The sequence below is a fragment of the Vipera ursinii genome (genome assembly GCF_947247035.1).
Source record: "Vipera ursinii genome assembly, chromosome: 2".
Taxonomy (NCBI): domain Eukaryota; kingdom Metazoa; phylum Chordata; class Lepidosauria; order Squamata; family Viperidae; genus Vipera; species Vipera ursinii.
Window position 1 is genome coordinate 284,058,686 of NC_139513.1, and position 20,098 is coordinate 284,078,783.

At 47.8% G+C, this 20,098-nt stretch overlaps 1 protein-coding gene across 5 annotated transcripts; it reads left to right on the plus strand.

Annotated features, from left to right (window-relative positions):
* Positions 1–8,710: 8,710 nt before the first annotated feature.
* LOC310636073 (C-type lectin domain family 12 member B-like) lies at positions 8,711–19,830 on the plus strand. Of its 5 annotated transcripts, none has more exons than XR_014491600.1 (9): positions 8,711–8,841; positions 8,925–9,014; positions 9,389–9,520; positions 9,854–9,976; positions 10,177–10,470; positions 10,841–11,001; positions 13,678–13,968; positions 14,467–14,564; positions 16,179–16,212. XR_014491600.1 is itself a non-coding variant. In XM_083355557.1 (9 exons), the coding sequence occupies exons 1-9, from the start codon at positions 8,772–8,774 to the stop codon at positions 18,016–18,018; spliced, it is 1,107 nt and encodes a 368-aa protein (XP_083211683.1). In that variant the 5' UTR covers positions 8,711–8,771; the 3' UTR covers positions 18,019–19,830. The 5 variants fall into 5 exon arrangements, 4 of the variants coding, with proteins under 4 accessions (XP_083211683.1, XP_083211685.1, XP_083211686.1 ...); XM_083355557.1 differs by lacking the exon at positions 13,678–13,968 and adding an exon at positions 18,014–19,830 and having other exon boundaries at positions 16,179–16,312; XM_083355559.1 differs by lacking the exon at positions 13,678–13,968 and adding an exon at positions 18,014–19,830 and having other exon boundaries at positions 9,394–9,520; positions 16,179–16,312.
* The last annotated feature ends 268 nt before the right edge of the window (positions 19,831–20,098 follow it).

Genomic DNA, 20,098 nt, shown 5'->3' on the forward strand with positions numbered 1-20,098 from the left:
GGACATACACACACCCAACAGCATATCCTCTTGATGCCCTCTGCCCCACCCCTACCCACCCCATACAACCTCCCTTCCTGGGTCTCCTGCTCAGAATACACATCTTAGAATACACACAAAGGCCTGGAGGCTAAAACATATGAAGAACGGATGCAGGATTTGGGTTTGGCTAGTCTAAAGAAAAGAAGAAATAGGGGTGACACAATAGCAGTATTCTAGTATTTGAAGGTCTGCCACAAAGAAGAGGGAGTCACGTTATTCTCTCCAAGGAACCAGAGGGAAGGACGAGAAACAATGGATGGAAACTAATCAAGGAGAGAAGCAACCTGGAATTAAGGAGAAACTTCCTAAGAGTGAGGACAATTAACCAGTGGAACAGAAGTTGCCTTCAGAAATTGTGGGCACTCCATCACCGGAGGTTTTTAAGAAGAGACTTATCTGAAATGGTACAGGTTCTCCTGCTTGGTCAGGGAGCTGGACTAGAAGACTTCCAAGGTCCCTTCCAGCTCTACTCTATTCTATTTTTTCCTATTCTATTTTCCTTACCTACCTCTCACAGGTCAGGCCAGCAAAGAGCCTCTGCACTGGTCCGCTGTCTGAGCAGCCGGGCTTTCTGCAGGAAACGGAGGGGTTTCCAGCCTCAGCTCTGAAAGCTGATGGGAGGCAGAAACACCTGTGCAGATTAGGTGGGGAACCGCGTCAGGGCAAGCCAGGCAGGGCGCAAGGGCCCATTTCAGAGAAGGGGAAACGGAATCACCTTTATGCAGCTCTTGCTGGGCCTGACAGCAGAGGAGGCTGATGGGATTCCTCGGAAGAAAGAGAAGCGGGTGGGAATAATCACAGCCTTACTGATTCTTTCCCACTGCCCCAAAGCCATCTATAACAAATAAGGGCAAGAAATTGTGTTGTAATCAAATACATACATTTTAACAAAGATTGTTGCTAATCTTCACTAAACAATCAACTGGTAAATAGTAAAAGCTATTACCTGGGCAAGAGTAAACAAAAGTCGAAGAAACAATTGGTCCACTAATGGGAAAAGAGGACAAAGAAGCAACAGGCAGTAGAGAGTAAGCAGGACTGCTAAACTCATACTTTGCATGTCTCCACACAAAAAGAAAACAATACTTAACCGAAACAGAACTGTAAATGACAGGTTAAAAATCCAAGTTCAAAGATGCAAAAATAATCTGTCAGCTCTAGACAGATTCAGATCACTGGATCCTGACAGACCACATTCCAGAGTTCTGAAGCAGCTGGCAGATGTAATCTCAGAACCATTGAAACATAATAGTTCAAAGTTCTTGGAACACCAAGGAACTACCTGAGGACAGGAAAAGGGCTGATCTTGTCCCCATCTTCAAAAAAAAAAGGGGGGGGGAGAGAGCCAGGAAATTACAGCCCAATCATCCTGGCATGAAAACCTGGGGAGATCTTGGGAAAAATAATCAGGCAACAGATCTGCAAACACCTACAAAAAAATAAGGTTGCTCATCCTTGTCATTGGTTATGGGCTCAGGACATTTATTTTATTTTATTTTATTTTATTTTAATTCCATTTATATCGCACCCTTCTCCAAAGACTCAGGGCAGCTTACAAGCTTAGCAGTAGCCTTCATTCTATGTATATGCCTGCTTATTAGGGCTTTCACACACACCCCAAGCGGCATTATTACAAAGTCAGCTTAATTGCCCCCAACAATCTGGGTCCTCATTTTACCTACCTCGGAAGGATGGAAGGCTGAGTCAACCTTGAGCCTGGTGGGATGCGAACCTGCACTAATTGCAGGCAGCTGGTGTTACTTAAGGAGGCATTAGCCCACTGCTCCACCAAGGCTCTTTTTAACATATTTGACATATTGAGAGTTAGTGTACACAGTACCATATTCAGATAGCTGGGTTTGTGTTATCTGTTCAACTGAAAATGGCACATGAACAGTCAACCAGTATCTCCATGATTACCCGGTTAGACGGAACAAACTATGTTTCCTGCTCTACGAAATGTTGCTTACTTCTGCGAAAGGAAGGGCTATGGGCTGTAGTTCATGATCCGCCGGATGTGCCTGCTTGGGATCCAGCAGATGATGAAGACGCAAAGAAGGTAGCACAATTTACCCGGGATAACAAAAGAGCTCTTTGCATAATTGGACTAACACTGAATGACCAGCAGCTTGTCCATATTCGTGGTGAGGAGTCTACTGCTAGGTGTGGGGACACTTTAAGACGTACTGTATCTATGTTCGTGATAGTGTGGGTGCACATATACACCTTACACGTAGATTGTTTAGAGCTCGTCTTCTGAAAGGTGGAGATATGTTAGCTGATTTAACCTTAATGAAGAAAACTCTGCAAGAGCTACATGAAAAGGAGCTGATTTTTTTGGAACTGCATCAGGGACTGTTACCCATAAGGCACGTTTAGTTGCTCAAGGATTTGCTCAGTCAGACAAGGACTATGATGAAGTGTTTGCACCTAGTCTGAGGGCTATTACGTTGAGAGCAGCATTAGTTTGGGCAGCTAAGAATCGGTACAAAATAAACCATGTAGATGTAGAAACAGCATATCTGCATGCGCCTTTACAACACACTATCTATATAACAAAACCACTAGGTGTAAAAACAGACCGGAAAACTGATTGTTGGAAACTAAAGAAGTGTCTTTATGGCTTGAAACAATCAGGATATGAATGGAACAAGTGTATTGTAAACGAGTTAGCTGCAATGGGCTTTGTTGCCAGCATCACAGATCCATGTTTGTTTAAGAAGGAAGATAATGATGTAATTTCTTTGTTGTTGCTATTTACTGACGACATAGCAATTATTACTAAGACTGAACAGGATGCAACTAACATCGTTTCTCAACTGCAAAAGAAGTTCAGGATTAGAAATCTAGGTCAAATCAATCACTATTCAGGTCTGGATATTGTGAAGACCGATAAAGGTTACAAGATATCGCAAGCTGGAAAGATAAGCCAACTGCTGAAGCGATACAACATGGAACTCTATAAGCCTGCAAAGACTCCAATGGCACAGGATTTTAAACATGCTAATATAAAAAATCCTGCATTTGACAAAACAGTGTATCAGTCTTTGATTGGTAGTCTTTCATATCTAGGTAATTGGTCTAGGCCAGATATTTCGTATAGCGTTAACCAATTAGCTAGATATAATGCCGAACCTACTGTTAGGCACTGGCAGGCAGCGAAGCGGGTATTAAGATATCTAAAACAAACAATACATTACTCGTTATATTTAGAACCTAATTGTGATCTGGTTTTAACTGCTTATGCGGATATGAGTTTTGCTACTGATGTAACTACTCGGAAATCTACATCAGGTTTGGTGATAATGTTAGGTAATTCGCTAATAGGATGGAAATCCATTAGGCAAAAACATATCAGTCTGTCCACAATGGAAGCTGAATTTTCCTGTTTGTCTGTTTTGTGTACCGAACTACTATGTTATAAACAAGTATTAATGGATATGGGACTAACTGTAGAAAATCCATTTCTCATTTATATTTATATTTATATTTATTAAATTTTTATACCGCCCTTCTCCCGAAGGACTCAGGGCGGTGTACAGGGCAATAAGTATTAAAAGACAAAATACAAAAGTTAAAAAACAATTAAATGTTATGCCCGATATATACAATAATTAAAAACCATGTTTAAACCCCAACCCCAAACCAATCAAACCAGGCCAGATTGCTCAAATAAATAAGTTTTTAGATCCCGCCGGAAGGAGCGAAGGTCGGGGGCCATCCGGAGCTCAACCGGCAAGCAGTTCCACAGGTCTGGCGCGCCCACAGAGATCGCTCTCCCCCTGGGGGCAACCAGTCGACATTCTTTGATCGGAGGCACCCTGAGGAGGCCCTCTCTGTGGGAGCGCACTGGACGGAGGGAGGTTGACGCCGGCCGCAGGTGTTGCCGTAGGTAATCCAGACCCATGCCATGTAGGGCTTTGTAAGTCATTACCAACACCTTGAATCTCACCCGCAATCAATCTGCAATTAAGATGGCAACGAACGCAGCCATCAGAACATGGTCTAAGCATACTGACCTACGATACTTAAACGTCAGACAGTGTATAAAAGATAAACTAATACGGTTGGAATACTGTGCAACCGACGATAACATTGCAGATCATTTTATTAAAGCCCAGGGTGCAGTTAAGCACAAAGCTTGTTGTGAAAATTATGGCCTAAGGTTTTAAAAACCAATATATTGTCCTACCCAAAGGGGAGAATGTTAGGTATATGTCTGTGGCCTAACTGGTTGGGTTGGCAATATATATGAACTACGATTGTATCATTGTTATAGAACTGTAATGTATCACTTTAACTATGTTATGTATTGCATCATACCTTCTAATGATTGGCCAGCGCTGTTTCCTACGGCCATAAGAGGGAGCTAGAGACATAGCTTCTCTCTCTCTGTTACGTTCACTCTCCCTTGCTGCTACTTGCTGTTTATCATGGTTTGTGGGTTTGCTACTGTTTTGCTAAACCTGTAGAACTGTGTTTGACTTACAGACTGGTAAGAAGACTCTGTATCGGATAATCCTTGGACTGTTGTTATCTGCTATCATTTCATTACTCGTGTATGACCTGGACTGTTTTTTCCTGGACTGTGCTATTGTCTTATCCCACAAGTAAAATTTTGTACACACCTCAGTGTATCTGTGTGGTTGCTGTGTAAACTTAACTACTCTCAGTATTCTCTTTTTCTGTGCAAGCTCTCTTTCGCTCAAGAGTTGCTCTGCTCATCCTTGTCAGCTCCAATTCTTGAGAAAGGTATAGTTTTATTAGAAGACAAATGTATTGCAGTCATGCATAGCCGGAACTGAGATTCGTGGGCCAAAATACTTCCCTCCCCCATCTGCCTCTTGCTGCATGCCCCATTTTGACCAAAGCAGTTTGTGAAAGATGTTTTCATAACAATCAGTCTGAGCACAAGTTGTTATGTGTCTCCCTCCTTCTTCCAGTTGTGTGACCTTGAAGCATTTGCCAAGGCAGCAGGTTTTCTACTTTTTTTCCCCCTAAGCACCCCCTCCCTTCATTGCCTCTCCCCATAGTTCATGGCCAAATGTCACCACAAAACAGCGAAGCACTAGCAAACTTAAGGTGGCAGCTGACAATCATTTAAATGTGAGCCAGCCGTGTGCTGCAGCTGCCAAAAAAGCTAATGCAATCCTAGGTTGCATTAACAGAGGGATGGAATTAAGATCACATTCTGCTACCTCTTTACTAAGACTTAGTAAGACCACACCTGGGATACTGCATCCAGTTTTGGATACCATGATATAAAAAAAGAGGTTGAGACATCTGGAAAGATGCAGAGAAGAGCAAAGATGATTAGGGGGCTGGAGGCTAAAACATGAAGAATGGTTACAGGAATTGGCTGAGTCTCCTCTAATGAAGTCTACTGAGTCTACTCTAATTGAGGCCTTTGAACTATGGTGCTGGAGAAGATTCCTGCAAGTCCCTTGGACTGTAAGGCGATCAAACCGGTCAGTCCTAGAGGAGATCAACCCTGACGGCTCTTTAGAAGGCCAGATCCTGAAGTTGAAACTCAAATACTTTGGCCACCTAATGAGAAGGAAGGACTCACTGGAGAAGAGCCTAATGCTGGGAAAGGTTGAGGGCAAGAGAAGAAGGGGACGACAGAGAATGAGGTGGCTGTATGGAGTCACTGAAGCAGTAGGCGTGAGCTTAAATGGACTCCAGACGATGGTAGAGGACGGGAAGGCCTGGAGGAACATTGTCCATGGGGTCGCGATGGGTCAGACACGACTTTGCAGCTAACAACAACTCTAATGAAAAGAAAAACCAGGGGTGACATGATAGCAGCCTTCCAATATTTGAAGATGAGGGGTCAAACTATTTTCCAAACAACCAAAAGGCAAGATGAGAAACAATGGATGGAAACTAATCAGGGAGAGAAGCAACCTAGAACTAAGGAGAAATTTCCTAAGGATGAGAGCAATCAACCAATGGAACAGCTTGCCTTCACTGGAGGCTTTCAAGAAGAGACTGGACAGCCACTTGTCTGCAATGGTCTAAGCTCTCCTGCTTAAGCAGGGGGTTGGACTAGAAGACCTCCAAGGTCCCTTCCAACTCTATTATTTTATGTTCTAATTAGCCAGAAAAAATACCTGTTCATTCACACACCTCCAAACCCACAAATAGGCTGCCAAGACACCATCTATACACAGCAAAGGCAAGACACAAGGAAGGACAATTAAGATTGACCTTTGGAGTCTCACATAATAAAATCAACATTTACATACACCCTCACCACCCCCAAGTTGGCACGAAGGACTAGTTCCCCTAAAAAAAGAAAACCTCTCAGTTCCCCATTTTCTCTATAGAACCGCCCCCCCCCCGAAGCGAACCTGTTCCTTTCATGAATAAATGGATCACCTCCTTTCCACAGCAGCAGGCCTGGCACCTTATTTCAGAAACCTGGATCGGATTGGGACCCAGATCCACAGGAAAGAAAGTGGAAGCTGCCGATTTTCCTCCCTCCCTCTCTCTGAGAGGTGGGTGACCAGGATCAGCCCAGCTCCTCTGGTTGCCTAATCCCTCAGACCAGATTGACCCTCCTGGCCCCAGACAACGCCCACCCACCCCCAAACGCCTGCAAGCCCCTCTAAGGAGGAGTAGCAGCCTCCTCAGCACTCACAGGGGAGCTGAACAAGGGGTGCAAAATAGTAATTGGGTGAGAGGTTCCACCCTCAGTCAGGGACCCCACCCCTTATGTCAGCCTTCCATCTCCTTCAGTAGGGGCTTCCCCAGTACTGCTGCCCTCCCCCCAATCAGCCCAACAGGGGAAATAATCCCAGGGATAAGGATCTGCTCAGCTCCCCCAAACTGGCCCTGGGAATTCCTCACCTGGAGACCCTGGTTTCCTATGGTTTGGGGCTCCTCCTTGCTCTAAAACAGGCATGTGTTGAGCAGGCTCTTTTGAGGCAAGGCTGAAGTATAATAATAATAATAATAAAATAATAATAAAATAATAATAATAATAATAATAATAATAATAATAATAATAATAATAATAATAATAATAATAATAATAATAATAATGTTGGAAGGGACCTTGGAGGTCATCTAGTCCAACCCCCTGCTCAGGCAGGAAACCCTATACCATTTCAGACAAATGGCTGGCCAGTCTCTTCTTAAAAATCTCCAGTGTTGGAGCATTCACCACCTCTGGTGGCAGGTTGTTCCATTGGTTAATTGTTCTCAGTGTCAGGAAGTTTCTCCTTAGTTCTAGGTTGCATCTCTCTTTGATTAATTTCCATCCGTTGCTTCTTGTCCTGCCTTCAGGGGCTTTGGAGAATAGCTTGACTCCCTCTTCTTTGTGGCAGCCCCTGAGATATTGGAACACTGCTATCATGTCGCCCCTCGTCCTTCTCTTCATTAAACTACACATACCCAATTCCAGCAACCGTTCCCTATATGTTTTAGCCTCCAGTCCCCCAATCATCTTTGTTGCTCTTCTCTGTACCCTTTCTAGAGTCTCGACATCTTTTTTACATCGTGGTGACCAAAACTGGATGCAGTATTCCAGGTGTGGCCTTACCAAGGCATTGTAAAGTGGTATTAGCACTTCACGTGATCTTGATTCTATCCCTCTGTTAATGCAGCCTAGCACTGTGTTGGCTTTTTTGGCCCTGCCTAAAGATGAAGCAGGCACATAATCAGGGTGGGCAAAAGCCGGGGTGTGTGTGTGTGTGTGTGTGTGTGTGTAGGGGTGGAGGGGGGGGGTGTCTCCTCTGAAAGGTCCCTCCAGGAGGTACAGAAGAAGGAGCCCTTAAGGAAACGAAAGAAGCAAATGTCACCTGAAGCTGACAAAAGAGGTTGGGCCTGAGCACATGGGGCCCCTCCCCAAATCCCATCCAAAGCTACCATACGTCAATCAACTTGTCAATGAACAAAACAAGCATTTGGGGAGACAAAGGGGGTCCTGCAGCCCCCTTCCCACTCTTTGAGTCATCTTTGGATCCAAACGCGACAGCTTCTGTGTGCCTGCAACCTAGTTTAGAAAGATATGGGTAAGTGTGTGTGTGTGTGTGTGTGTGTGTGTGTGTGTGTGTGTGTGTGTGTAAGAAAGAGAGTGAGTGAGAGTGAGTGAGAGACAGGGAGGGAGAGGGAAGGAGGGAGAGAGGGAGGGAGGGAGAAGGAGTGGGAGAGAGAGAGAGGGAGAGGGAGGGAGGGAGAGGGAAGGAGGGAGGGCGAGAGGGAGGGAGGGAGACGGAGTGGGAGAGAGAGGGAGCGGGAGAGAGAGGGAAGGAGAGAGGGAGGGAGGGAGAGGGAGAGAGAGAGTGACAGAAACGTATATAAAGTTTTGCTGTTATTTTAAATTGGCTTGGTCTCTGGGTACTCTAAAGAAGGGCTTGTGCCTCTGTGTTTGCTTGAAAATGATCTGAGTCTGGCTGTGCTCCAGGGCTTTGAGCGTGTGAGCGAATGTCCAGAAGTGAACCCGGGGGGGGGGCACTTGCATAACACTTTCTTCTCCCCAGGGTTGTGCTTCACACTTCTGGTGTCTCAATGTCAGCAGCAGCGGCTTCCGCCCTTCTCAGTTTCCTTTTGGGGAACCCCCATGCTGGGCTGGCTCTCCCACAGCCCTCGACTTCTGCTTTCCAAGCCTCCCTTCTGGCCAGCCCCCTCAGCCAGTCAGCTGCACTTCCTTTCTCTCTGCCACTCCAAGGGGAACACACACAGACCCACATGCGTGCACACACACAGAGGCAGAGTGACCACGGATGTTTGAGATTGTGACATACGCAGATCTGCAGTTTGCAGGAGGTCCTCCGGAGAAAAGTCCTGGGGAAGGTAGGGGCCAGCCAGGCCAGCCCTCTTGGGGCTTCCCCCCCCCCCTCGTGCTTCCTGCCCCCTGACCTCCACTTGTTTTCCAGAGCCGGACGAGGGGGAGTTCACCTATGAGAACCTCCAGGGACCCCGGGCACAGGGGGATTTGCCACCCAGAGCCGCCCAGGGGGGCAAAGGTGAGTGCTCAGGAAGCCCTTGGCTGCCCGAAGCGTACAGCCCCTCAGTTCTGGGGCTGGGCTCGGTGCTCAGCACCATTGAGGGGGTTTCCTTTGAGTAATTGAGAGTCATCTCATGGGGGGGGGGGCACGGCACAGCATGGCAAACCTGAGCAGAGAGGGGTCTTTTCTCCCCCTCCCCAGGAGAGCTGGGCAGAGCAAGGGATGCCTTCTTCACCCAGGCCATCCTTAACCCGGGGCTTCCCTGCCGCCCAGCCCCTAACTGGGGGGGGGAGGCTTCAAAGGGAGAACAGCACAGCACCCCAGTCACCTGGTTTTTGCACCTTTCGCTCCCAGTCTGGCTCCCTCCAAGCCCGTCCTGCTCTTCTCCACAGACCAGAGTCTTCCTCAAGAGACCCCCCTCAAGGCAGGGGTGCCTGCAGCGGCCCAGGGACTCAAACCCCAGAAGCAGCAGTTTGCTACCAGGACACAGAGTGCCCTTGTCCAGGGGCGTCAGGGCTGCGCAGGTGAGCATGAAAGAGGCCATCACCCTAACGCAAGGCAGTTTTGTCATTTTGAGGGGGGGAAAAACCAATTCAGCTGCAAGGCCACCTAAGGCATCCCGCACGGTTGGAGGGAAGTGCAGTTTGCCACCAACACATGCTCAGGATGCTGGCCCAAATTCCCCCGCCCTGAGACTCTCCAGAGTTTCTGTCTATCTGGATGGGGGGGAGGTGTCCTTCCAGGTCCCACAAAATTCTGCTGTGTCCCCCACCAGAGCAGGAAGCTGCAGGCGATAGAACTCTGCAACCACCAGCTCCCCTTTGAGCCCCACCCTACCCCAATTCTTCCTTTCCCAGGATGTCCGGAGTGGTGTGTTTCTCCATCAGGGTGGAGCTCACGAACCAGGGGTGTAGCCTTGGGAGTTCTGGGCATTGGCCTCTTTCTTCTCTCCATCATCAGCGTCAGTCTTGGGGTGCAATGTGAGTCGCGGAGACCTCAGGCTTGACCCTCCACCTGCAGCTTGCTTGGGGGAAAGGGTGGCAGAGATTGCTTTCTCCCACGCCTTGCACTGCCATTTCCTGAGCTCAGAGTGGGCTCCCCACCTGCCCAGTGATTGGTCCCCTCCCTCCGTGCCCCCCACCCCATGCTCTGCTTCCCCGACTGCCCCCTCTCTTTCTAGACTTGCAGGCCTCCCGGCAGCTCCAGCAAGCCTCCCGAGACCACACGGCCGAGCGCCACATCCTGCAAGCCGGCCTGGAGGAGAGCCGGCACCTGCTGCACCTGACCGAGAAGGAGCTCAACTCCACCCGGGTGGCCCTTTGGCAGAGCCGGGTGGCCGAGAACCAGACCCGGCGGCAGCAGCAGCACCAGGAGCGCCTGCTGGGCCAAGTCAACCACAGCCTGGCTGTCTCGCGGAGCGAGAGGGAGAGCCTGAAGGCCGATCTCAGCCGGGCCACCTCCTGCAGGCAGATTGGTACGTTCCTGGTCCAAGCTCCCCTTCTGAGTCTGGGGGGTGTCCAGGGGAGTCTCTGCAGCCCGTTTCTGGCTACTGTGGGAGCCCTTCAGGTTTGCGTGTGAGTAGGAAACCACAGGAAGGCTGCTGAGGGAGCCCCTCCCTCCGAGCCACAGCTGGGCTTTTGTGCAGCCCCTCTGGGGAAAACCCAGCAGCAGCTGGGGGGAGGCTGCGGGCCTTCTGCATGAAGTGGTAGGCAAATCTTTCATAGGGGAAGGAAGTTCTCCGGTGGGGGCAGCAGTGTTGCAAAGGGGGTGAGGCTGCATGTGGTTGGGGCGATCAGTTTTTTATTTTTTCTTTGAAGACTCTTGACCTCTGGTCTCTTCCCCAGGCTGCTGTCCCAAGGGATGGAAGCTCTTTAGGTGGAAGTGTCTGCGGATTTCTGATAGAGAGGGGACTTGGGAGAACAGCAAACGGGCCTGCAATGACGCTTCCTCTCAGCTGCTTATTCTGAAGGAGCCCTGGGATGCTGGAGACATCTGGTCCCCTGGGGTGAGTAGCAAAGGCTTCCTGGGCAGGATCAAGGCTAAAGGCAAGCCAGTGGGTCCAAGCCAAAAGGGACATCAGGGGATCTGACCAAACCACACCCTGATCCTTCCTTCAATAGATAGAAGGCAGAGATGATAGGTGATTAGATGATAGATAGATAGATAGATAGATAGATAGATAGATAGATAGATAGATAGATAGATAGATAGATAGATAGATAGATTAGATTAAATAGATTAGAGATAGATGATTAGATAGATAGATAGAAAGACATATAGATAGATGATAGATTAGATAGATGATAGGTAGATTAGATAAATTAGAGAGAGATGATAGATTAGATTATAGAGAGAGACACAGACAGACAGTAGGTGATAAATTAGATTAGATAGATAGATAGATAGATAGATAGATAGATAGATAGATAGATAGATAGATAGATAAAATAAACAGACAGAAAGAGAGTTTGAGACAGATAGATGATAGATTAGATAGATGATAGGTAAATTACATAGATTAGAGATAATGATAGATTAATTAGAGAGAGAGACAGATAGATAGATGATAGATAGATGATAGATAGATAGATAGATAGATAGATAGAAGATAGATAGATAGATGAGAGATTAGATTAGATTAGATAGTTTAGAGATAGATGATTAGATAGGTAGACAGAAAGACAGATAGATAGAGATAGATAGATGATAGATTAGATAGATGATAGGTAGATTAGAGAGGATAGATTAGGTTAGAGAGAGAAACACAGGCAGACAGACAGTAGATGATAGATTAGATTAGAGATAGATAGATAGATAGATAGATAGATAGATAGATAGATAGATAGATAGATAGATGATAGATTAGATTAGATTAGATTAGATTAGATTAGATTAGATATAGATATAGATATAGATAGATAGATGGGAGATAGATAGATGATAGATGATAGATAGATAGATAGATAGATGATAGATAGATAGATAGATAGATAGATAGATAGATAGATAGATTAGATTAGATAGATTAGAGATAGATGATTAGATAGATAGACAGACAGATAGATAGAGATAGATAGATGATAGATTAGATAGATGATAGGTAGATTAGATAGATTAGAGAGGATAGATTAGGTTAGAGAGAGAGACAGAGGCAGACAGACAGACACAGTAGATGATAGATTAGATTAGAGATAGATAGATAGATAGATAGATTAGATTAATTAGATTAGATAGATAGATAGATAGATAGATAGATAGATAGATAGATAGATAATTAGATTAGATTAGATTAGATTAGATTAGATTAGATAGATTAGAGATAGATGATTAGATAGATAGACAGACAGATAGATAGAGATAGATAGATGATAGATTAGATAGATGATAGGTAGATTAGATAGATTAGAGAGGATAGGTTAGGTTAGAGAGAGAGAGACAGGCAGACAGACAGACAGACAGTAGATGATAGATTAGATTAGAGATAGATAGATAGATAGATAGATAGATAGATAGATAGATAGATAGATAGATTAATTAGATTAGATTAGATAGATAGATAGATAGATAGATAGATAGATAGATAGATAGATAGATTAGATAGATAAATGATAGGTAGATTAGATATAGATGGTAGGTAGAGAGAGAGAGAGAGATTACATAGATTAAAGAGATGATTAGATAGATAGATAGATAGATAGATAGATAGATAGATAGATAGATAGATAGATAAACAGACAGAAAGACAGATTGAGACAGATAGATGATAGATTAGATAGATGATAGGTAAATTAGATAGATTAGAGATAATGATAGATTAGGGACAGACAGACAGACAGACAGATAGATAGATAGATAGATTTAATTTAATTTAATTATGGGACTTATATGCCACCCTATCTCCCGAAGGACTCAGGGCAGCTAACAACAATAAAAACAACAATAAAAACAATGAATACAAATATTAAAAGGAATTAAATTTAACAAAGCCCCACTAAAACCCCACCCCACCCCCCACGGTCCCAAGAGACGGTAGTGCTTCACCGAAGGGACCACAAGGGCTCCACTCAGCCCAATTGCACCGCCTGGGCAGAGGTAATTGAAGACAGGTGCTCCCCTAAGGAGCCAGAGGCTGCCCACCGTGGCCTGTCCATCATTGCCCACATGGCTACATTCCAGCCCAGTTGTAGCTCTGAGTGGTCTTCGCACAAGCAGCACAACCAATGGGTCTGCTCTGGTCTTTCTCAGCTGCAAGTCTCCAGTCAGCACCATCATTGCTTGGAAAAGAGCTTTTTGAGGGGCCCTGTTCTGTTCCAGCCTACGAACGGCCCTGTTTGTGTGTCAGGGACAACCCCTTTTTCCTTTTTACAATCAATAGGCTGGAAAAACCAAACCCAAATTTATTTACAGTTCAAACAAAAAAGCAACAGAACATTTCCTTCAATAAATGAATCAAAATATCAAACAAGAGTCAACAAAGAAGAGTTAAACAGAAGTAGCAAGAACAGACCAGGATTTCCTTAGAATGTCTCCAAATGGTTGCCTTCAGCAACCAGCCCTGCCCACACCTTCCCCTTTTATTATCAGTCCCAAGGCGTGGCTTCTCACTGCCTTCTCCTCCTCTCACTGAGTTGCCTCATTGATTTTCTCTGCTCTGCTCTGCTGGATTGCCTTTTGCTTCTAGTGTCTCTGCACAGATTCAGCTGTGACTCTTCTGAGTCCAACACCTCCTCCTCACACAGCTGAGCCTCATGAAGAACATGACTGGAGGGGCCAGGCTGAGAGTCCTGCAGTGCATCAGAGCCTCCGTCTGACACCAAAGGCTCTCCAAACCCCTCCTCCTCCTCCTCAGATTCATCGGACTCAGCTGCTGGGAGCACAGGCTGACACTTAATCACAACAGGCCCTGACATCTCATTCCTCCATGCCCCTGGCTTCCCTCTCCCTCTAGAAGCCTGTTGGCAGTGGTCTCTCCGTAGGTCTTTCTGTGTCTAATTATGTATGTGTGTGGGTGGGGGGGAGACATCTGACTGGTGGGCATGAGAATCCTGCTCATTGGTTTCCATTCTTAACAATGTAATTAAGTGGACATTTAAATCAAATACCTGGTAGGAAATTGGTGTTGATGTAATCAGCCTTTCTTTCATGGCTTCTCTCAGCACCTCTCCAAGAGGTCCTGCTTATGCACCCCCAGCCCCACAAAGAACCCCCCCTCAAACCAGAGGCAACTCTTCCCCTGCAGACAGCGTGTGGTTTCCATGCCTTCCAAGTCACTAGTGGGGGCTCCCCATCGGCCCACTGTGGCTCCATCAAGGTTGCAAAAGCTCCCCTGGGACCGTGTGTATGTGTGTGTGTGTGTGTGTGTGTGTGTTCTCTCCTAGGATGCTCAGGGACCTCCCGCTTTTGCATTTTGATGTTGATTGATTGATTTGATATCTCTTCACTCAGCATCTTCTTTTTTGTTTTGTTTTAGAGCCTTGAACAATCAAATGATTACTGGATTGGCCTAAAAAAATCAAGGAGTTCTTTCTTCTGGGTTGATCAATCCCCTGCCTCTGGGATTTCAGACAGGTGAGTTGTGACTGCATAACCAGCCCCTGGGAGAATCTGTGCTTGGACCAAGTTGCCTTTTCTCACCACTCCAGATTTCCACAGGGTTGAAATGCCACCCCAGTGGGATGGAGGCCATTCCAGGGATGCCCCATTGTTCATCCCCATTGGGGTCAGTTAGAGGCTTCGGCTTCCCACGGGCCCCTCTTGCTCCATGCTTTGCCTAAGGGGCTGACCCAAAGGGGAGAGGGGAGGGCTGGGAGGCTTGGCCCCAGCAGTGAGCGGGATGGGGGGGCTTCTCTTTTGAAGCTGAGAAGGGCAAGGTTGGACTGATGGTGGCAGAGCCAGCCCTCCCCTTCCCTCCCCTTCTTCCTGGGCCCCTGACGGGAAGACGTGGGACTAAAAGACACCCTGCAACTCTCTGGAAAAGGGGAACCGAACCGCCTTTGAGCTTTCTGAGGTTTGGCGGCTGGATGTGGGGTTGTTAGCTGACAGAAGTATGGAGTGAATCTTTTCGTATAGAACACCGGACATAAATAGACTTATTGGAGGCTCTGCTTTTTGCACTCACTAAAACATTCACCCCACCTATCCAGCCTGCATGTGGTGGAGTCATGGCTGGGGGTGGGAGTGGGGGCACTTTGCTTTGCTTATGAAATAAATAAAAGAACTGCCAAGTCATTCTTCAGATTCCCTTGAGTAATAGGTCAGTGGAATCCACTGGCAAAATAGGCAGAGCATCTGAAAGGAAGGGAATCCTCCCTTAAGGCCCCTCCTTCTTTTGGGGCAGGATGCAACCCGGCCAAGGGGCCTCCTGGCTAACCACTGCCTCTGGCTGGCCTTGCCCACCTCCCTCTGCAGCCTGGCATGAGTGGGGTGGTGCTGTGGGAGAGGCAGGGGTCCCTGACACAGGTGGGGTGGTGTTGCGGAGAGGCAGGAGCAGGGGCAGAGCAGAGACCCAGAGCCAGCTTCTCTCCTTGCTTTCCTAGTTCAAAGTGTTGTTGTTGTTAGCTGCAAAGTCATGTCCGACCCATCGCGACCCTATGGGCAACGTTCCTCCAGGCCTTCCTGTCCTCTACCATCTTCTGGAGTCCATTTAAGCTCACGCCTACTGCTTCAGTGACTCCATCCAGCCACCTCATTCTCTGTCGTCCCCTTCTTCTCTTGCCCTCAACCTTTCCCAGCATTAGGCTCTTCTCCAGTGAGTCCTTCCTTCTCATTAGGTGGCCAAAGTATTTGAGTTTTAGCTTCAGGATCTGGCCTTCTAAAGAGCAGTCAGGGTTGATCTCCTCTAGGACTGACCGGTTTGATCGCCTTGCAGTCCAAGGGACTTGCAGGAGTCTTCTCCTGCACCACAGTTCAAAGGCCTCAATTCTTTGGTGCTCAGCCTTTCTTATGGTCCAACTTTCACAGCCATACATTGCAACTGGGAAGACCATAGCCTTGACTATACGCACTTTTGTTGGCAGGGTGATGTGTCTGCTTTTTATTGTGCTGTCTAGATTTGCCATGGCTTTCCTCCCCAGGAGCAAGCGTCTTTTAATTTCTTGGCTGCAGTCCCCGTCTGCGGTGATCTTGGAGCCCAGGAAAATAAAATCTGTCACTACCTCCATTTCTTCCCCATCTATTTGCCAGGAGTCCAAAGTGTAGAGAAATAAGATATAGACACGACTGTGCCTACCTGCATGAGGGAGCTGTCCATTTGTGTTCCTGTGAGGGATGGAAAAAATATATTTGCGAGAAGCTTGCCACCACAGTGGAGCCCACAGGTGAGACCACCACCCCCTTCTTCAGTTGGGCGTGCTCTGTTTATGAGGGTCGGCTTTCCCCCCATTCTTCTCCCTTTAGCAGAGTGTGTGGGGGGGGGCTGTGTGGAGCTGCTCAGTCACGAGCATCTTCATTTTCCAATGCTTGTTGTGAGTCCAGTCGCCTCTCAAACTGAGTTGGGGGTGGGTGGCTCAGCTGGAGAGGCCCCATCCAGACGGGGCTATCTGCCCTCAAGAACTCCCCTGCCAGGCAGAGCCCAGAAGCCCAATTACGGAGCCTGCGGGAGAAGACTCCGGAGGATGCCAAAGGTCCCATTTAGAGCTCAATCGGAGGGCAAGTTGGAAGGCTAGAGAAGCCCAAGGTCTGCACAGCCAGCAGACCTTGACAGTGGAAACAGCTGGTCAGCATCTTTACAAAAGGGGGGGCTCAGAGCTGCTGGGGGACTCCTCTGCACTATGAGGAGGAGGAAGGGCTGCCCCTCTTTTAGCATGTTCTTTCTGAGCCCCGAAGGACAACGCAAACGCCAGAGCAGCCCTGCTAAGCCCAGCCTTGGCACATTTGGTTTCTCCCCCTGGCTAGTAGCTGGAAGCCTCCATGGGTGCCAAGATGGGCCCAGCCCTGACCCAGCCGGCTCCTCTGATGTTTGGGTGCTGTGCAAAGGGCTAGGGCTCCCCTCTGGCGGAAGGGAAACCATGCAGGCTGGATTTAAAAAAAATATTAGCCATCACCAAATCTCGGAGCAGTGAATTCCTTGAGTTCTGTCTGTGAAGAACGGTTTCCTCGCTCTGTCCTAATTCCCCCCACCCACCCCAGAAGCTTCACAGGTGGGGTCTGATTCTGGCTTTGGAGGGAGAGAAGCGATTCCTCTCCGCCCATGCCATGCCATGCCATGGTATTCCCCCCCCCCTTGCACCATTTTTCCCAAACAAAAGAATCCCACCTAGGATGGTCTGGGAAAGTCGCAGAAGGGTGGGGGGGGTCACGTGACTCCAGGATGCTGAAACTGTTGTAAATCCATGTCGGTTGCCAAGCAACTGCATGAATTCTGTGATAGTCGTAAGTGCGAGGTCTGCTTGTAAATCACTTTTTCAGCACAGTTTTATCTTGGAATGGTCATTAAATGAATGGTTGTAAGTCAAGGATTATTTCTGCAGAGGGATGTGTGTGGTGTGTGTGTGTGTGTGTGTGGTCCCAGTATGGACCACTTGCACTTAATTAAAGTGAATTGCCTGAACTGTCTTCTCCAGTTGATGAAGGGTTCCAGCAGCTGCAAGAGACCCTCCAGCCCCCCCACTCCTCCCCTTCCCTTCCCCAGGCTGTTGGGTGGGGAGCAGCCTCCCCCACCAGCTCTGCCCTCCCTTCCACTTCAGCCACAGGAAGCTGAGGACTCCACCATTTCATAATCATAATCATAATAGTAAAGTTGGAAGGGAACTTGGAGGTCATCTAGTCCAACCCCCTACTCAGGCAGGAGACTCTATACCATTTCAGACAAATGGCTGTCCAGTCTCTTCTTAAAAACTTCCAGTGTTGGAGCATTCACAGCTTCTGGAGGCAGGTTGTTCCACTGGTTAATTGTTCTCACTGTCAGGAAGTTTCTCCTTAGTTCTAGGTTGCTTCTCTCCTTGGTTAGTTTCCATCCGTTGCTTCTTCTCCTGCCTTTGGGCACTTTCTCATGGGGTTTTTTTTTCTCTCCCTTCCAGGATGACTTTTGCTATTTCCTTTCGGCAACTACCTCGCTGTTGGCTCACTGCCAGCTTGCTGCCCCCACCCCAAGTCTCCCCGGTCCTTCCTGCGCTTCCTGCGGCACACGATCCTCCCCCCATCTGGTGGTCCAGCACTGAGACTTCAGCCGGAGGCTACACCCTATCCAGATTAAACCCTCCCTAAACTCCCAGGAAGGAGGGGCGCAGGGGGAGCCGCCCAGAGAGGAAGCATTTCCACTCTTCGCCAAGAGGGGCCCGTCAGGAGACTCAACCTTGACATCCCTTCCCAGCAGGACCCAGAGCGGTTGGCTTGGCCTTTACTTAGAACAGGGGTCAGCAACCTGAAACAGTGAAAGAGCCACTCGGAACCGGTTCCCTCACAAAAGGAAAAACTGGGAGCCGCAAAAAATGTGTACACATGCGCGTACATACGCACATGCACAGAACAGGATTTGACTGAAGAGTAGAGCCAAGGTGAGATATGCACCTACCCCGTATATTTGAATTGATTGGTTGAACTTTTTTAGTCCCACTTTTTTTTTTTTTGGACTGCACATGGCAGAGGACTGGGAGCCACAGGAGACGGCTGAAAGAGCCGCATGCGGCTCCGGAGCCGCAGGTTGCAGACCTGTGACTTAGAAGGAAAGAGGGCCTCCACTTTCCCCTTCCGGGGGTGCAGAGAAGGTCTGGCTACCCAAGTTGGCTCTCCCCCAGACGGTCTCTGGTCAGAAGAGGGAGGAAGGGGGTGCCTTGTCCCCCCACAGCTCCACATCTTTGGTATAGCTTTTCCCAGCTAGCCACCCCAAACCAGCTCTTGAGATGGTCTGGAGTGCAATATACACTCCAAGCTGCTCCTCCCCTGACTGAACCCCCCCCTTCAGTCTGGGTTTCCTTCCCAAAACAAACCACAAAGCCTCGTGGCCCCTGGTCCCCGCTGCCCCGATTCTCGTTTCAAAGAAAGACTTTTTGCCCTTTTAGGGGGCTTCACCCTCATTGTTCTGGGCAGTTCATAGAGACCATGTTGTCCATGCAGCTCTTGATGCCTCCAGCTCAGTCCCACCCCGCCACCCCTTGATGCCTTTCAAATATGCTGAGGTGACCAAAAGCAAAATGTCCAGTAGTTGCAAACTGGGAGGGAAATAATTTAACCCCTGGCCAGCCCCCTCCTCCAGGGGTTCCCGAAGGAAAGAGAAATCTACGCAGCCCCCAGCCATCTGCCTGGTTTGCATAGCTGGGAGGGGGGAGAAACATCTTGGATTATTGCAATGCGCTTTTCATGGGAGCTACCCCTGAAAAGTGTCCAGAAGCTTCAGCTCCTGCAAAATGAGGCCGTGGGGGCCATCCTGGGTGCCCCAAGAATGGCTCACATATCAGCTTTACCATGCAAGCTGCATTGGGTGCCAGTTTGCTTCCAATTCAGGATGTTGGTTGTGACCTATAAAGCCCCCCATGCCGTGGGGTCAGGTTACCTAGGAAGCCGTCTGTTATATCAGCTGGTCCCACCTGGCGAGGCAGGGAAGATACGTTGCAGACCCCACCAATCACAGAACTCCAACAGGGGGGGCGGGTCCAGGAAGGAAGACTTTTTTGCTGTTATCCCGCCCCCCATGGGAGATTCGCTTCTTGGGAGATGAGACAGGTCCACCCCCTCCACTCTCCTGGCCTTCACTAAAGACATAAAACATGGTTCTGTAGCCTTCTGTGGGGCTCATATACAGTAGGAGGCTTCAGCTGTGGGCTACAAGCTCAGCTTTTAATGAATTTTCATGTTGATGTTGAATTCATCCTTGCCTTTTTAAATTTTATATACTGTTTTTATGTTGTGATATTTTATCTGAACACGGCCCAGTTTGTCTGTGAGGGAGATGGTTGGTTTGAAAATTCAATAAATTAAATTTTGCTCTCTGCCAAAGACTTCTATGACAGCAAGAAGACAACAAGGAAGTTGAGAAGCTGGTGCCAGTCTTGAAGTATAGTGGAGACCTGGGCAAAGGTCGATGAAAAACATCTTTATTAAATCAACAAGACCAAATTCCTGGATACATAAATTATTGGAAAAGGGATATAGAGCAGGGCTTTTCA

What these genes read in the sequence shown, in the direction of transcription:
- LOC310636073 (XM_083355557.1), top strand. Translation starts at nt 8,772, where the DNA reads ATGTTTGAGATTGTGACATACGCAGATCTGCAGTTTGCAGGAGGTCCT. An exon ending in AGCCGCCCAGGGGGGCAAAG is followed by an intron (nt 9,015 to 9,388) that starts GTGAGTGCTCAG and finishes TCTTCTCCACAG; the next exon opens with ACCAGAGTCTTCCTCAAGAG. An exon ending in CACCTCCTGCAGGCAGATTG is followed by an intron (nt 10,471 to 10,840) that starts GTACGTTCCTGG and finishes TCTCTTCCCCAG; the next exon opens with GCTGCTGTCCCAAGGGATGG.